At 49.5% G+C, this 15,508-nt stretch overlaps 1 protein-coding gene across 14 annotated transcripts in view; it reads left to right on the forward strand.

The window, feature by feature from the left end:
• Mmd (disintegrin and metalloproteinase domain-containing protein mind-meld) overlaps positions 1-15,508 on the forward strand; it is a 39,490-nt gene that overhangs the window by 13,543 nt on the left and 10,439 nt on the right. For 10 of the 14 annotated variants that reach the window (XM_076902217.1, XM_076902216.1, XM_076902215.1 and 7 more), the window contains 17 exons: positions 6,680-6,730; positions 9,187-9,335; positions 9,426-9,482; positions 9,560-9,639; positions 9,743-9,812; positions 9,887-10,033; positions 10,654-10,854; positions 11,265-11,339; positions 11,452-11,624; positions 11,709-11,878; positions 11,939-12,102; positions 12,394-12,561; positions 12,728-13,032; positions 13,108-13,221; positions 13,307-13,388; positions 13,601-13,696; positions 13,774-13,936. In XM_076902217.1, the coding sequence (XP_076758332.1) occupies positions 6,680-6,730; positions 9,187-9,335; positions 9,426-9,482; positions 9,560-9,639; positions 9,743-9,812; positions 9,887-10,033; positions 10,654-10,854; positions 11,265-11,339; positions 11,452-11,624; positions 11,709-11,878; positions 11,939-12,102; positions 12,394-12,561; positions 12,728-13,032; positions 13,108-13,221; positions 13,307-13,388; positions 13,601-13,696; positions 13,774-13,936 (2,265 nt within the window). Of the gene's footprint in view, positions 1-6,679; positions 6,731-9,186; positions 9,336-9,425; positions 9,483-9,559; positions 9,640-9,742; positions 9,813-9,886; positions 10,034-10,653; positions 10,855-11,264; positions 11,340-11,451; positions 11,625-11,708; positions 11,879-11,938; positions 12,103-12,393; positions 12,562-12,727; positions 13,033-13,107; positions 13,222-13,306; positions 13,389-13,600; positions 13,697-13,773; positions 13,937-14,960; positions 15,064-15,508 lie in introns of all 14 variants that reach the window. The other 4 variants (XM_076902219.1, XM_076902225.1, XM_076902222.1 and 1 more) reach the window with 3 other exon arrangements.

Raw genomic sequence — 15,508 nt, forward strand, 5'->3', positions numbered from 1 at the left:
AAGAATGATGTATCTCGTTGCGCAACTCGTCTTTCGCAACCGGGGCGGATTTACGTAAGGTAAAGTCGAGGAACTGGTCCAACTTTAATGACCAACCAACCAGCGGAATCGATCGGTTCGGATGCGTTTCCACGAGGCCGTGAGCGTCGCGTAACTTTACGCGGAACCTGGATCGATCTACGAACGATGATAGCGGACGTTTTCAAGAGTCGATCGATCGAGCGAGCGATTTAGGCGTGCCGTGGAAAAGCGACCTTTTAGAAAACTATCAAAGTTCAATAAAACGCCAGAATAGGTACGAGTGTTCGAGGCTGGAACAAAATATACGCCACTCGACGATCACGGGGCTTGAACGTCCGCCTTTCCTTTACCCCTTCGGGGCTTTCTTTTCCCGAGCTAAACGAGCAAAAATCGATCCGCCAAGGAGAACGACGATTACTCGCCGCGTTGTTTTCCCTTCTTTCGAACTCTTTTCTCGTATCGTTTTGAACAACCGCCAGAAGAGGAAGTGATTCGAGAGCGAGCGATCTCGAGCGAGGCTAGAAAAAAATTTCGCGATTTCGAACGGTGGGACTCTAGATTTCACCGCGAGAGCAGGTGAACTAAAATATCGAATCGATCGATCGAGCAACGATGATCCGAGGCTCGAAGCAGGGAAACAGGTACTCGATTGTTCCTCGAGTCGTAAAGTTTTCAAAGACAGACAAATCCAAGGATCCGGGCGGCGAGTAAATTCAAGAGTAGCATCCAGAAGCGAGTAGGTAGCCCCGAGTGGCGATAAAAATGGTGGGTCGAGTATCGACTCGGACTCGGGCAGCGACTGCAATGAGAGCGAACTGCAGAGAGAGAGAGAGAGAGAGAGAGAGAAAGAGGAAAGGTATGGTCTCGTAGATATAGTCCTAATGCGAGTCGACGTCCTTTTCCTCTTGGTCGAGTTGTTCCTTCAGGTGAAACCACTAAGCTCGTTTACAGTTAAGGGAAGAAGAGACGAAGAGGACGCGGAAGGAAGATCGAGGATCAGAAAATGGACGCGAAGGCGAGAGCAGAGAATGGATACACCAAGGAAACGATCTAACTCTGGGATAACGTGCGACCATACCCTCTCTCTCTCTCTCTCTCTCTCTCTCTCTCTCTCGATTTCTGAGCACGCAAACCGACACACGAGGAGCGTATACGTAATCGTAGGTGGTACAGGTAGAGACGGCGTGATCGCAGACGGCGCAGACCGTAAATTTGTGCGCGTCCGTCGGTGTTGGGCGGATAGGCCGCGTATTCGGGGTGGTGGAGGGAAAAGCAATCAATCTTTGAGAGGCAGATGAGTGCAGGAACCTAAAATATAGGGCAACACAAATTTAGTCTGGCTGCCGGTCCACGTCCACGTGTCGACGTGAATGCGCAACCGCCCGGGTTTGTAATCGATATTGCCGACAAGGCACCACGCCCTGCATCTGCGAGATGTGCGGGATATGCAATGGTACCGAACGCTCCGGGATCCGCGTCCCTCTCACCCTCTTCCGCCACCGACGCCACCTACTCCTCCTCTTCCTCCTTCCACGCCTCACCCTCTCTCTCTCTCATCCACGTTTCAACCCCTCTTCAACTTCCTTCTCTACCCTCTTGTGTCTATACCCGCTTCTCTCTCCCTCATCCCCGTTTTCTTTCGACCCTCCCAACCCTCCCAGCCTCTTTGTCTCTCTTGTTCGCTCCTCGGCCTAGTTATTCGCCTCTCCTTCTCCTCCTCCTTCTTCTTCTTCTTCTTCTTCTTCTTCTTCTTCACCTCCGTCCATCTACTTATCTGTTTATCCATCTCTGCCGCGAGGCGACTCCGATTATCCGTACGGTTCTGCGCGAAACGAGACGCCTCTCTCGTCTGGGGAGTTTCCAGCCGTGCGTTGGCAGCACTGCGGGAGGCCGTGCGATACGCGCGGGACCCGCACACCCGGACGCACGGGGGATAGATCGATATAACGAATCGGTATCCGGTCCCGCCGGTCGAAACGTGGGCAGTGACGAACGCGAAATCGAACCCCTCGCCGCTGAATGATCGCGCGATATTCTGTCCCCCGCTCGGACGGCGTGCACCGTCCGGAATCGGATGAAAATTTAATAAGGGTCAACGAGAACGCGCAAAATATCGGCACGTCCCATTTACACCGCGCTCCCACCGTGTAATCGGGAGCTGTTAGGGCCGGGAGGCGACGCCCCTCGGAAAGTTGACGGAAAATTGCAGCCACTTTAAAAATACAGGCAGGCGACGCGTTCACAATTTCCCGCGCGATCGAATTACACGTTCGAGCTATTTTCGGCTAATGGAAATAAATTAGAGATTCCCGACCGCTTTTACCGCTTTTTTTTTTAATGGACTCGATAACGACGTTGCATCCGCAACCGGGAACTTTGTTCAACCTTTTTGAAATTCTCTCTCTGCGTAAAGGTAGCAATTTGGTAGCAGTTCGTTGGACGCGATTGGTTACGCGAGACTGTTGTCGAAATTGGACAGTGTACGGACTCAGCATGGTTACTTTAACGTGGTCAACTAGTCAGCACGGATTGTCAAAAGGATTGGATCGATCTCTGCTTGTTCTCGCGCTTCTCAATCGTCTACAGTAGTTCACGATCGATAAATAAGTCTGGGACCGAAATAATATCGGAGTTCTGGCTAAAATGGAATTTAGATAAATTCCGGACATGTACGTACACGTGTACGTCGACTGTCGGTGGACAGAAGAAAGGAGGGAGCGTGGGGCCGTGGCGCGGTTGTAAGGGGTCGTTAATTCCAAAAAGGCGGTCGCGAACGAAACGCGGGACCGTTTGCATAAGCGGCTTATGGCTCGTAATGATGCAAAAAGCGTTAGAGGTTCGCAAGAAAAGCTTCCTTCCGTTCGAGGTGCGCGTGCCAAGGTTGAAGAGAAAAAAAAGACGAAAAAGAAAAGAACGAAAAGCAAAATGGCAAGGAAAGGGAAGGAAGGAAGGGGGTGAAAAAAAAGAAGAAATCGTTCGTTTAGACGGAGCCCCGGTTAGGTGCGTCGACTCGATTACCGACACCCGGTCGCGTATTTTCCACGGGATCGTTGAAACGCGCAGGAGCAGCCCCGTTTAACGTTTCAATTTTCTAGGTCTGGCCGAGGGCGGGCGGGCTTTGTCGTTTTTGCGACGTGTACACGGTGTTCCGTGGACAGGGGTAAAACAGAGTCGTCGGTTAAGCCGTTTTAAGCCACGACAGGCACGGGCTAGTTAGGAAAACAAGGTGGTATAAATATGTACGTAGACCAGCAAGCGCGGGTCTGTGGTGCGCGCGGGGCACGCGATTCCGATGTTTCGCTCGATAGCATCGAGAATTTAATATACTCGGGAGCGGAGTCGATGCGCGCGGGTACGGGGAACGCGGCAACAAACGTTGAAATGTGCACTAGCCGACATCGATCCCCGCTATCATCGTGTTCGTTAAAATCAAAAACTAACAACACCCGCGCGGACCATCCTGTTCCCGTGTTTGTTTGCGCGGCCGATACGTACCGATAGAAATCCGATCGTCGCACCGTGAAAGGGACGCCCCAGCGTCGTTTCTTTGCACGGGGAGGCAGACGTCGCTTTGTCTCCTCCGTCGAAAACCGCTTTTCGTCCTCGAGAGTCCCGCGACCTCGATAATTTTCGCACGCGGACGCAATTAGCGAATCGAATCGAGTTCGATAATTCCTACTTCTACGTAAACATTCCTCCGGGACCGTATCAAAGGCATCGACTAATTACGAGATATTCGAATGCTTGGTACGGTGAGAGCCGTTACTACGGCTTTGATCTACCGCTGCTTCCATTTATTCCGAAAACTTTTCCATCCATCGGGTATCGAGGCGATCGAGCGACGATTCGACCAGCTGGTATTCGTAGGAGGAGTCGACGAGAAAGTAACGTCACGCGTTTGTCGAGCAACGAATTTAATTACCCGCGAAACAGGACCAGCGGAGACCGTGGCGAATTTTATGTCGACGGTGTGTGCCAAGCACGAAACGACACGAAAGACTTGCTTCGCTTCCCATGTTCGTTTATTAACTCGAGGCAATTAGAACGAGACGCGTTACTCGTCGATCGAATCAACCAAAACGATTACTGAATATGATTACCGCGATGCGGTAATTCGTGTCAGTGTTCAAACAGAGAGAGAGGTGGCTTGGCTGGCTTTCGAGCAATTTCGTTTGAAACGCGTACGAGCATTATCGCCCCCCGGCCACTTGTCCCGCGAACTTTCGGCTTGCCCCTTTCGCCCGTATTTTAATTAGATCCAGAGCGGCGTTGTTAGAATTTCCACCGAGCGAAAACGGTTCCACGATGCGCTGGGAAACGGCTGGATCTCCGCGTCGCGACGCCTGGGCGTGAAATCGTTAAAAGGCCCCGGGCGAAAAGAAACGAGCAGGGTTCATCGGCTGCGACGCCCGCTTTTTTCCACGGCGAGGCCAATTTTTCGTCGACTTAATCGCCCGCCCGATGGTAGGCACCGTTTTCAGGAAACGTTCGTCACCGTTGCGGTATATCATTCTGCACCACTGCGGAAACGGTGCGTCTAGACTGTTGCGTTCGCGATCATCGTAAACAACAAGCGATTCCTCGTGAAACCTTTCGTTCGAGTTCCACGCGAGGGAACCGGAACCGTCGCGATCCGTAAATCCTCTCTCTCACCCGTTCCCCCATTAACCCCGTACCAATGGCTTGGTATACCTACCAGATTAGAGGAGTTTCTGAACCATTTAATTTCACCGTGGCAACATTACGCCACGGCCCTGTTACTCGAGGAAGTAATGCCCTTTAACCGTGTTTCACCGAACAACCGGCAAGTTCGCCGGTGTCGTTAAGAAAAGCTCGACCCCCCGGTCAATGGAACAGATTTAGATGGAACAATCGTAAACGGTGCGCGCACTGCAGCTGCCGCTCGAACCGTTCAGTCAGTGAAACGACCGCGACGATAGTCAGACATCGAAGCTGGGTATTATGGTGCACCCTGTCGTCCCACGTACGTTCACGTTCTCAGCTGTGCACCGTTGTCGACCAAATCATTACGGAATCCAGTTTTCGCTTACAATTAGTTGGACGGTATCCCATTGTCGCCGTTGTCCGATACGATGAAAAGTTCATCCCTCAAGCTGAACGGTAATCATCGGGGTGTTTTCATGGAGATTGGCAATTTTTGCGATGTTCTCGGCGACGTTCGTTCTCGTACACGCGAGCAGCCGCTGGGTTAGCAGAGGGTAACGTACGATAACTCGGCGATTAGTTATTAAAGAGGGATGAAGAGCAGAAGAGGGAACAGAAGTAATTTCGAGCGCGTCGATTACCCCTGGCGGAATGTCGCTTGCTCCGCGTCTACCTGCAAGTCGCCCGTGGGCTGCTCGCCCCTATAGAAATACCGTCATTGACTATCATCTATTCGAGGCCCTCCACGCCTCGGGGTTATTTTTCGTATACTACCGGGAACTAGGCCACTGGAAACCGAGTCTTTTTATCTGCACCCCGTTCATTTTATGAATTTTATGAAACCCCAGGATTGGTATGGGAGATGAAAAAGTTTCGCGGGCTTTAATGAAACTTTGGAGAAAAGTTTCGACCCCCTACCCCACCCCTCCTAACCGAACCACCGCGCTCTCTGTTCTCGGCTCGTATATTTTTCTACCGAGTATAGACACGTGTACCCGCCGTGGTCTTCTCACGACACCTTCTACTCTCCCTTCCACGCGATCCCTTCCCATCCACGCGGCAATTTTCTGCTGTGCCAGTGACTCTGTCATCGAGTTGGCTTTCCGGCTCGTTTGTCGCATATACATAGCAACCTGCCGAATGTGCTAAATGCGCGAGGGGTTAGCGAATGGTTGTACCGAGAAAATCGTCCAAGCGTGACGGTCACTGATTGCTAGGTGCGCAGCAAAACGTGACGGATTATCAGAAGGGGGGGAGGAAATCGAACCTGGGAGACGGTACTCAGGGATGGAATGCCGTTCACGATGCCGTGTCGTTCGACATCGGCTGGAAATCCTGTCGGGATTTAGGTCGAATCTATTTCTCTTGGAGAAACGTATCACTATGCCCACTGACCGCTTTCGAAATGAACGAGAATGGTTTTTAGCCAAGTGTCTTAGGAAATCGTTCGTACTCACCGGAAACGGGGAAACTGGAGTACGTACATCGTTGTCCTTCGTTGGTAACCCCTTTCGTGGATTGTCGCAGCTGGATGGGCTATTCCTGTAAAACGAACGTACACAGTTATTTTTTTGGACAATTGTACACGGTTTTGTAGAAAAGCTGGTCAAGTATTAAAATTCGTTGCGGATAGGTTCGATCGTTTTTCGATAACACGAGTCCCCCACGGCGGTCAAGGAGTCTTTTCGGAGCGACGCTCCGTATCGCGTCGCGTAGCCTCGAAACTCCTGGAAAACTTTCCATCCGCGTGCGAAATTCCCAGGTAACCCATCAAAAATTCCTTTGGGGAGTACAACTTGGGCGTAGAGCTCGCCGAAGAACGAGTGCATCCCGTAGGAATTTTCCTAGCGAACTTGGGAATTTTCAACGAGCGTGCCCCGGCCCTCGTTCTCACAGTTGCACCCTCAAAATAATCGCGTACGCATGCACGTGATCAATTCGCCGCGACAGTTCCACGGTATGGCTAACTACGTTTTTATGTTTTTCGTTCCAGAAGCCGACTACACTTTAGATGATTCCTTTTGGAACGAAGAAACTCCTGTTGGTAAGTGTGTCTGAACCAACGTTACCAAAATTAGAGGGAGCCCACGGCAGTCTCTAACAATTTCTCACGGAAATTCTAGCGCGTCGTCAACCCTCTTTTGCCTAAATTTAATTACTTGGATCGATGTTACACAGCCAAAGAAATCTTTAACGCATTCTCTAGTCGCGAGAGGAATAGCCAGATTCGTGTAAAAAAAGAACTATCGACTCGTCGATCGGGGTGATGTCTACGCGAAGGAACAAGCAACGGGAGGCGACCGCAATGCAGCACTTCCCTCGAAACTCGATCTGCGGTTACATCCAGTTCTCCGGACTCGGAGAATGGTTTATTGTTAAGTCAACAGCGATGATTGGCTGGAAACACGAAACTTAAATTGGGTTAAATTTTAGACGAGAGGACAATCCATCCGAGCGTCTCCGATCGCGGTACCGTAAAATCTGTTAGATCGTGCAGCGCTCGAGTGAGAACCAGAGGAATCCGTACGGTAGCAGAGGGTGTGCGTGCCGCGTCCACGTTCGCGAGAATCCTTCCTACTTCCAGCCAGACGATTTTCTTTCCTCGTTCAACGAGACCGCGCGCGTATCTTTTCATTTAACGAGGAACAATTCCATTCGTGCCGTTTGCCAGGAAAAAAGTGTTGGCAAATCTGAATTGCAAAGCAGGACCCGGTCAGTCCGCGAAACCGGCTAGAACGTCCTATACGTTGCCCAGAGAGATTAATATTCATACTGGTATTTAATTACACGCGTACGCGCCGCCTATGCGCGCGGGCAGATGTTACGGGTCGAAAAGTAAATCAGATGTGAATTTTCTCACCGACACACTCGACATGTAATAGCCTGTTAGGTCGTTCGAATTAATCGCGATTCGAAGCAGTCGCGACGCGGCGTTTCCGCGGAGTGACAAGTCCATGGCCAACTTAAATCCTGGTCTCGTAATCCGAACCGAACGAACGCTGCTTGGGCAAAATTCAATTTACGAATTCCAGCCCTGGCCTCGTCGCGACTGCAGCTCGTTTCGTCGACGAGAGAAAAACCTTCGCGGGAGTCCTGGCAACCGTTGCAACGGGAGAGAAGGAAAAAAAAGAAAGTAGACGACCAGCAGCAGCGTGTCTTGGCTACGAAACATCTTAACCGAGGAGAAAATCTATTCGAGCTGCGTTGCTTGTTTGCGTGGTTCTCGACGACACGCGACAACGAGCCCCTGCGAAAACGCGACGGTAGCGAAGATCGAAAATGTTTCTCGTAAGCAACGTGAAGAACGAGAGAAAAAAATTCAGTAAACATTGCCCACGCCTTGAACCCCCTCTGACGATGGTGCTTTACAATGGAAACCCTTGCTCGATTCGAGGACAAGATTTTACATTCGTTTCCACTGTACAAAATTATCGAGCATCGAGTGTCTCGTATTCGAAATTCATTTTATAAGTTCTCTCGAATCTTATTAGGTGAGGCGCGCGCGCGCGCACCCAGGCTTTCCCTAGTTGGCATTTGCGGGGGAACATTAGGCGAGTTTACGGGTCAGCCAGCCAGCCAAGATTAGCATAATTGCTATCGCCAGCTTCGTGGTGGTTAAACGACATCCATTGCACGCGGACGTGAACGTCTCGGCTAAATGCAACGTGTCCCGTCAACAGGTGTTACAGATCGGCGAGCATTAAAGTTTCCACGGTTCTTTTTTCTCTCCTTTTTTCCACTTTTTTCTTTTTCCGTTTTTTTTTTTTTTTTTTTTTTTTTAATTCTCGAGACAGACGCGGCGAAAATAGCAAGGCGGCATCGAAATTCCGGTGAAGTGGCGAAAGTAGCAATCTCGCGTCAGAGTGGGACAGAACGGGAGGAGAGCATAATTTAGGAAAGAATAATAATTTCACCGTTCTTGGGAAAGAAAACTACCGGTGGAAGAGTGTACGATGCTCGATTCGAGTGGCTGGGTAATTAGTTCCTCGGTCGCTAATCGCGAGGACCGCGTAACAATTCATTACACGTGACTCGAAACACGGCCGGTGACGTCTCTCGGTGGATTCGAAGGGGGTAAAAGGGGCGTTCGCGGATGGAGGGTGGAGAAGCGTGGCAAGTAATTAATCCATACACTTCATTTTGAATGGGTCGGGTTAAATCGGGCAAAGCCCGGACACTCGATAAGAGGGTAAACTAGACACTACATGCTTGAAGGAGGCCCTCCACTGATTATCTCGACTCATTCGTAGCTGCTCGCAACGCAAGCAACAGCTTATAGCGCGATGAAAATGGCTCCCGCTCCCAACCCCTTCGACCGATTCTCCGCTGTCAATTATAGCTCACTCGCGGCACCTCCTTCTCACTTTTCATCCCCTTTAATAAATTAGTAACTTGTTGATACGAACCCGCGTTTGTCCGCGCCCGATAAAACGGAACGACCGTGGAGAACGAAGACGCGATCAGAGGGAAGGTTCGACTGAGCAGAGACATTGATTTCAGGTGAAGTCGAACGACTACTACGAGAGTATCGACAAAACCAAGAGCTAGTACAAAATATCGGGGCCCATTACTATCAGATCATCTATCCAGTACAGTTACGGCATCACGAGAAAATGGGGATATCCACGAGAGAAGTCAACGTATCGAAGGTAGAAAAAAAAAAAGATCGTAGACCAGTTCCCCGCGTGGTGCGAGCACGTGGCACGATCGAGGTCTAACTCTCTTCTGTCGTGTTTCAGTTCCCTCAAAGGGGATACGGAGAGGGTGGATATCAAAATGCCAGAGGCAGAATAAGAGTAAGTGCTCGGCGGAAGGCTGGGTGGTTTCAATTAGTGGCGATTAACGAGACGAGTTTCTTACTTATCGTTTTCAGACCGGGAGACATTTTCATCGGACGTCCCTTTTGATCAAGGCCTTTAATCATAAATTTCGTCTAGATTTAGAATTAAATACGTAAGTGTATCACCGTTAACGATCAGATCCACGGAGGCTTCGCTGGCCTCGCCAGGCTGGGAATCATCGCTCCCGTTTCTAAATGCAGGACCCTCTGTTTCAGGCAACTTTTAGCTCCGAATCTCGTGCAAAAAGACTTTTTATTCAACGGCGCGGAACAAAGTTCTAAACAGGTAATTACCAGCGGCACGCGCGACGGACGAGCTCGAACCAGCGAATGTCTCGCGATCGAATTTAATGTTCGCAGGAGATAGAACACTGTTACTACCACGGCACCGTGAGGGATTATCCAGGAGCCAGCGCTGCTTTTCACACGTGTAACGGTGTCAGCGGTGTTATTCACTTAGGCAACGAGACATTCGTCATTCATCCATTTTACGGCGGCGATTTGTCGGTCAGTTTATATTATTCAAAAACTATTCTGTTCGGGTCGGAGGGTGAGGGAGGAGGGAGAACGCGGGCGCGATCCTTCCAGGATCTACGACTCGGGACGCGAATGTTTCACCGGATCCTGCGAATCCGAGCAGTGTGGCTGTTTCGTCGGGGCTAGCAAACAGCTGGTCGAGCCACTCGATCCAGTTTCGTTAGTACGCCGGACGAAACGAGAGGATCGAGTTAAGCCTCTGTCAAGCCGGCACGACTCGTAAACGAGTAAATCGACTCTGGGGTACGGTTTTGCGTTCAATTCTCCCAGCTCCCTGTCCTCGTTCTCGTTGTTCAGCGCAGCTGTCGGGTTAACATTTACACCGTTTTGCTTATACGCGTACTATGGTCGCGTACAAAGAGATGCTGATCTTACAGCGTAACGTGGCACAGCGGGGACCGTGGGCGGGTTCGATGATCCGTGGAAACGGGTGACTAACAATTAAGAGGGAAATTGGGGGAAAAATGTTAGTAGGTCATAATCCTCGCGCGGATACGAGAACAAAAAGCCGTAATCGAATAGAGAGAAGAACGGGCGTTAAAAGGCGAGCTGCTCGGAGAATGTTAACTATATGCAGACCTCTCTTTTAGCAGAAACATCCTCACGTTATATTTGAAGCCCGAACAAAGGCTAACAAAGGCTGCGCTAACTCGGGAAATCTTGAGTGGCGTGCAAACCGCCGGCAGAAGCATGTTCTGGGGCTATCGGAGACCACTTCCGATCGATACAAGAGAGACGTCCGTGAAGCAACCAAATACATCGAAACTGCCATCATTATCGATAAGGCTATGGTATAACAATTTTATCATATCTATTTCTCTCTTCCTCCCTTTCACTCCTACCTCGATGAGAAAGCTACCGCTCATCTCTCTCTCTCTCTCTCTCTCTCTCTCTCTCTCTCTCTCTTTCTTTCTTTCTTTCTCTATCTGTCCGTCTGTCTGTCTGTCTGTCTCTTTCTCTCTCTTTCTTTCTCCCTCTAAAAGCGTGTGGGAGTTGCCACAAGGGAGAGTGGCAATCGTGGTCATAATCGTTGGAACAAAGCGCGACAAGTTTCGAATCGGGAAAGTCGACCGGCTCTAAATTGTTCTCGGGTCTCGCTAAGTTGAACGATATAACAATTGCTGACGATTAGATTGGAGGGCAGCACGCTCTTTTACAACCGGGAGACATCGGAAAAAATACCCTTTTTGCCTGTATATAGTTCGAGAAGAGGAACGGTAGCACCAGAGCGGAGGTTGTTCACGATGCCATCCAAGTCGCTAATATCGCGGATATGGTGAGTGAAATTTAAATTACGCGATCAGCTGACGCGATCGCAGTTCTGAGCCGATTAATTTCTTTCTCTCTCTCTCTCTCTCTCTCTCCCCCTTCTCTGTCTATTTTTACAGTACTTCCGCACGTTAAACACTAGAGTCTCCGTCATATACATCGAAACCTGGCAGGGCATGAACCAGGCGGACATAGGCACGGGCATGGATATCGGTCTCGCTTTGCTCAACTTAAACGATTACATGATGCGAAGAATGTTCCATGTTCCTCACGATACCATTCAATTACTCACGTGAGTACCAGTTTCAGACGAGTTTCTCTCGATCGTCGAGTGAATCGAGAATCGTGATCGAAACGTTCGACGTTTGTTCGCCAGGGGTGAAATGTTCTCGGGTGGAGAATCGGGAGTGGCCGTGCCTTCGACCGTCTGCACACAGAAATCCGTAGGGATCAGCGTCGATCTGAACACCTACGAGCCGCATCTTTTGGCCGGCACTATGGCTCACATGATCGGGCACAATATCGGGATGAGCCACGACGATGGAAGTTAGTCTCGAACTGCAGAGAACCAATAGTGGCAAAATGAAAATCTGACTCGTTTTCCAGGGAACGAGTGCGTCTGTCGCGAGTGGCACGGATGCATCATGGCTCAATCGATCGTCGGGTTGGAGAACGTGCAACCGTACACGTTCTCCGAGTGCAGTAAAACGGATTACATCGAGCTGTTGAGAAACGGCGAGGGCCTCTGTCTTTTGAACAAACCAAACGAGGTAAGAGGAGAGAGCCGTGGCGAGTTCGCGACGAAACGAACCAACAACCGTTCGACAATGCCCGTCTTACGTGGTGTACGCTTGGTATACTAACTGACATACTTATGTCGCGGAACGCGTTCAAATAATGTTCGAACAAAGTGTTCTCCATCGGTGGCGAGCAGTCTCGCGAAAGTTCCTTATCTCGGTTCGTTGCGTCTGCGAGCTAATTTCGCACGATACCATTTCTAAGCCATAAACGTGCACGTTACAACCTTTTCTCCCCCTATTCTGGCGACTGGACGATCACAGTTGGAAATGAGGAGGTCTTGCGGAAACAGGCTAATCGACGACGGCGAAGAATGCGATTGCGGCGGGATGGAGGAGTGTCAAGAGCGCGATCCTTGCTGCGATCCCATCACCTGTAAACTGAAATCGGAAGCGCAATGCGCAACCGGACCTTGCTGCAGCAAATGCAAGGTAATGTACACATTTCGTCCCGCTCGAGCAAAAGATGTACGTGCCCGATAGCGGGAAGTAGAATAAACGCGTCGATAAATAGAGGCAGAGTCGAGGGGTAGTAAATAGATAGCCGGATTAGATCTCTCTTTGAACGATTTAATCTCGAGGGATTTCGAAAATGCAGCTGCTCGCCCGTGGCGTGGTGTGCCGTGAATCGACCAACGAGTGCGACCTGCCGGAAGTCTGCTCCGGGGAGAGCGGTCAATGCCCGACGGACGTTTTCAAGAAGAACGGGAACCCTTGCTCGAACCACGACGGATACTGTTACAACGGCGTTTGTCCAGCGTTGGACCTTCAGTGCGAACAAATCTGGGGATACGGTGGAATCGCCGCGGATAAACAGTGTTTCGAACAGTTCAACACGAAGGGCTCGCTGACCGGACACTGCGGCACTGATACTTCCGGCCACTACGTTAAGTGCGAGCTAGAGTAAGTCTTTTTACATCCAGGTTCACACTTCAATCGAACCGTGGCTCTCTTTAATATGACTGTTACGCGTCTTAGGAACGTTCGTTGCGGATCGCTTCAGTGTCAACAGGGTAGCAAACAGCCAGTGGTAGTCGGAATGGATTATTCGAGAACCATCATCTCGATAAAGGGAGAGGAATACGAGTGCAAGTAAATAAAATTGAATTCACTAGATTCCTTTTCGAAGAACCGATCGCCACGTGTATAATAACGTTTCGATTGATCCTCGTTAAAGGTCCACGGCTGGCAAAGTGGAAGGATCCGAGGTGCCTGGCATGGGATTAATACGCGATGGGACATCCTGTGGGGACAATTTGGTGAGTTTTTTAATACGTCGATAGCAGCTTTATACGTTGTCGTAAACCGGATTATGCAAAACCGTACACCACCTCTTTATAGAAGGATTACGCGCGAATGAAGGAAGTTGTTTGCTTTTAATATACGTACGCGTTGACTTTAGCAAAACGACGGAAGAAAGCTCGCAAGCTGTCTCGTGTCACCCACGATTCGATTAAATCGGATGTTTCAGATTTGCGTGAACCAGACCTGCATGAGCCTTTTCCCGTTGATAGACAAAGAGAAGTGTCCTAGCAATCATAAGAACAACGAGTGTTCGGGAAATGGCGTAAGTGGTAGACACGTATTTTCTATTTATTTCGCGTGGATGGATCACAGTGGATGACGTACGTTTATATTCGACAGGTGTGCACAAACGTGAACAAGTGCTATTGCAATCCAGGATGGAGCGGGCCGGATTGCTCCATAGAGCAGGATATACCAACATTCCCGCCAACAACAGCCAGCACCGAATCAGCCGGTAAAAATAGTACAGATCCTAAATTGGTGAAGAAAGAGACCCCCTACGGTAAGTGGCGATTCGTTAAAATTGGTTTTCGAATAGATTTCGAATCAGAGATCAGCGATACGCTATGGAAATAGAGAAATTCGGGGCATTCGCAGAAAGATTCGAGTAAATAACGTACCGTACCCTGGTAATCTCAAAGGGCAGACACTTTTTTTCCGATCGTCTACCAGACGTCTTTTCTCTTCACGATAAGACGAAGACTCGTCCGTTTGTCCCCCGGCGGAGTGCGCCGGGTTTAGCCGCCTGATCATTTGGGGTCATACCATCAGCTGTGCACATAAAATTCGATGCGTCATCCGTATATACGTACACCAGTCTACGTATATACGCGTATACGTATACATATACATATAGATAAATATATATGTGTATATGTACATATATCGAGCCGATAAAAGCTTACCCGATTACACTTTTCCACTTTCCACTCGAGAGAAAAAGAACGATTGCGTTACGGAAACCGTGCTAGGGGTGAACGTTTCGCAACCAAGGCTTTAACCAAGTTCTCGTGACGATGCTTATCAGAGGCTAGACCGTGCTTCCTTTCATGGGTGCGCAACGAGCCTTCATCGAGAACTTTGTCTCGCCCCGGGACTCGTTTCTCGGTGAAATGGATTACGAGTGCGGCAGGTTGAATCGATCGGTAGTAACGACTCGTAACGATTGTAATCCAGTTCACCATATACAGTTTCTTATTCTCTTGTATCGATTAAATTCGCTTGGACGTAGACAGTATCGGACCGCACTGGTCGGTCCATCGTACGACGATAGCACGAGTGATCTGCTAATCACTTTAGACCAGCCTCGTCGCGTTTCAGGGACGATCTTGGAAGAAATTGTTCCGTTTTGTAGGAAAACCACCACTGGCTTATCTGGCAGCCTACTTGTTCCTTTTAACAGATAAGAATCGTACCGTTTCGTCCTTGAAAGAATGATGATAGGCGAGGATCGTACGAGATCCAAAGCGCGATCCTACCCGTTTTCTGGCACGCGTGGAGGTTACAAACTGTAATGGTCGTTTCAGAAACAACTAACAACACTCTTAGCACCGGAATGATGGTATTAATCCTGGTGGGTGTGGTCAAAGGAGTCTTCATTTGTTTTGCACTAATGGCCGTTTGCTACAGGTATAGTAGCAATAAAAAAAAGAAAGCAAAAGAAATAAAAAGTTCTTGAGTGGGTTCGATCTACGCCTGTCGTTGTCAAGTAATTCGTGGCTAGCTGGATGACGAGGCATCGCACGCGGCCATCGATTGCTCTGATAATATTGATTCATCTTAGCCTACTTATTCGATGTTGACTATTTACACGTGATTATGCGTACGTCTCGTACATGATACATATACATACACTATACTCGCATACATATGATACATATATAATACTTGGACGGTCTGTCTCTGAATGCGCTCGTGCTCGCATAGTGCGTTTCGAGTAACCAGAACGATCGTAACTGTGCTGCACGAGCGAGGGATCTACGTACACGTATCCACTTGGTATCGCAGACCAAGGGACCAACGGGAAAGGATCGTGCAACGGTATCAATTGGTACGCGAATCTTTCTTACAAAAC

Source organism: Xylocopa sonorina, chromosome 9 (assembly GCF_050948175.1).
Source record: "Xylocopa sonorina isolate GNS202 chromosome 9, iyXylSono1_principal, whole genome shotgun sequence".
NCBI lineage: Eukaryota > Metazoa > Arthropoda > Insecta > Hymenoptera > Apidae > Xylocopa > Xylocopa sonorina.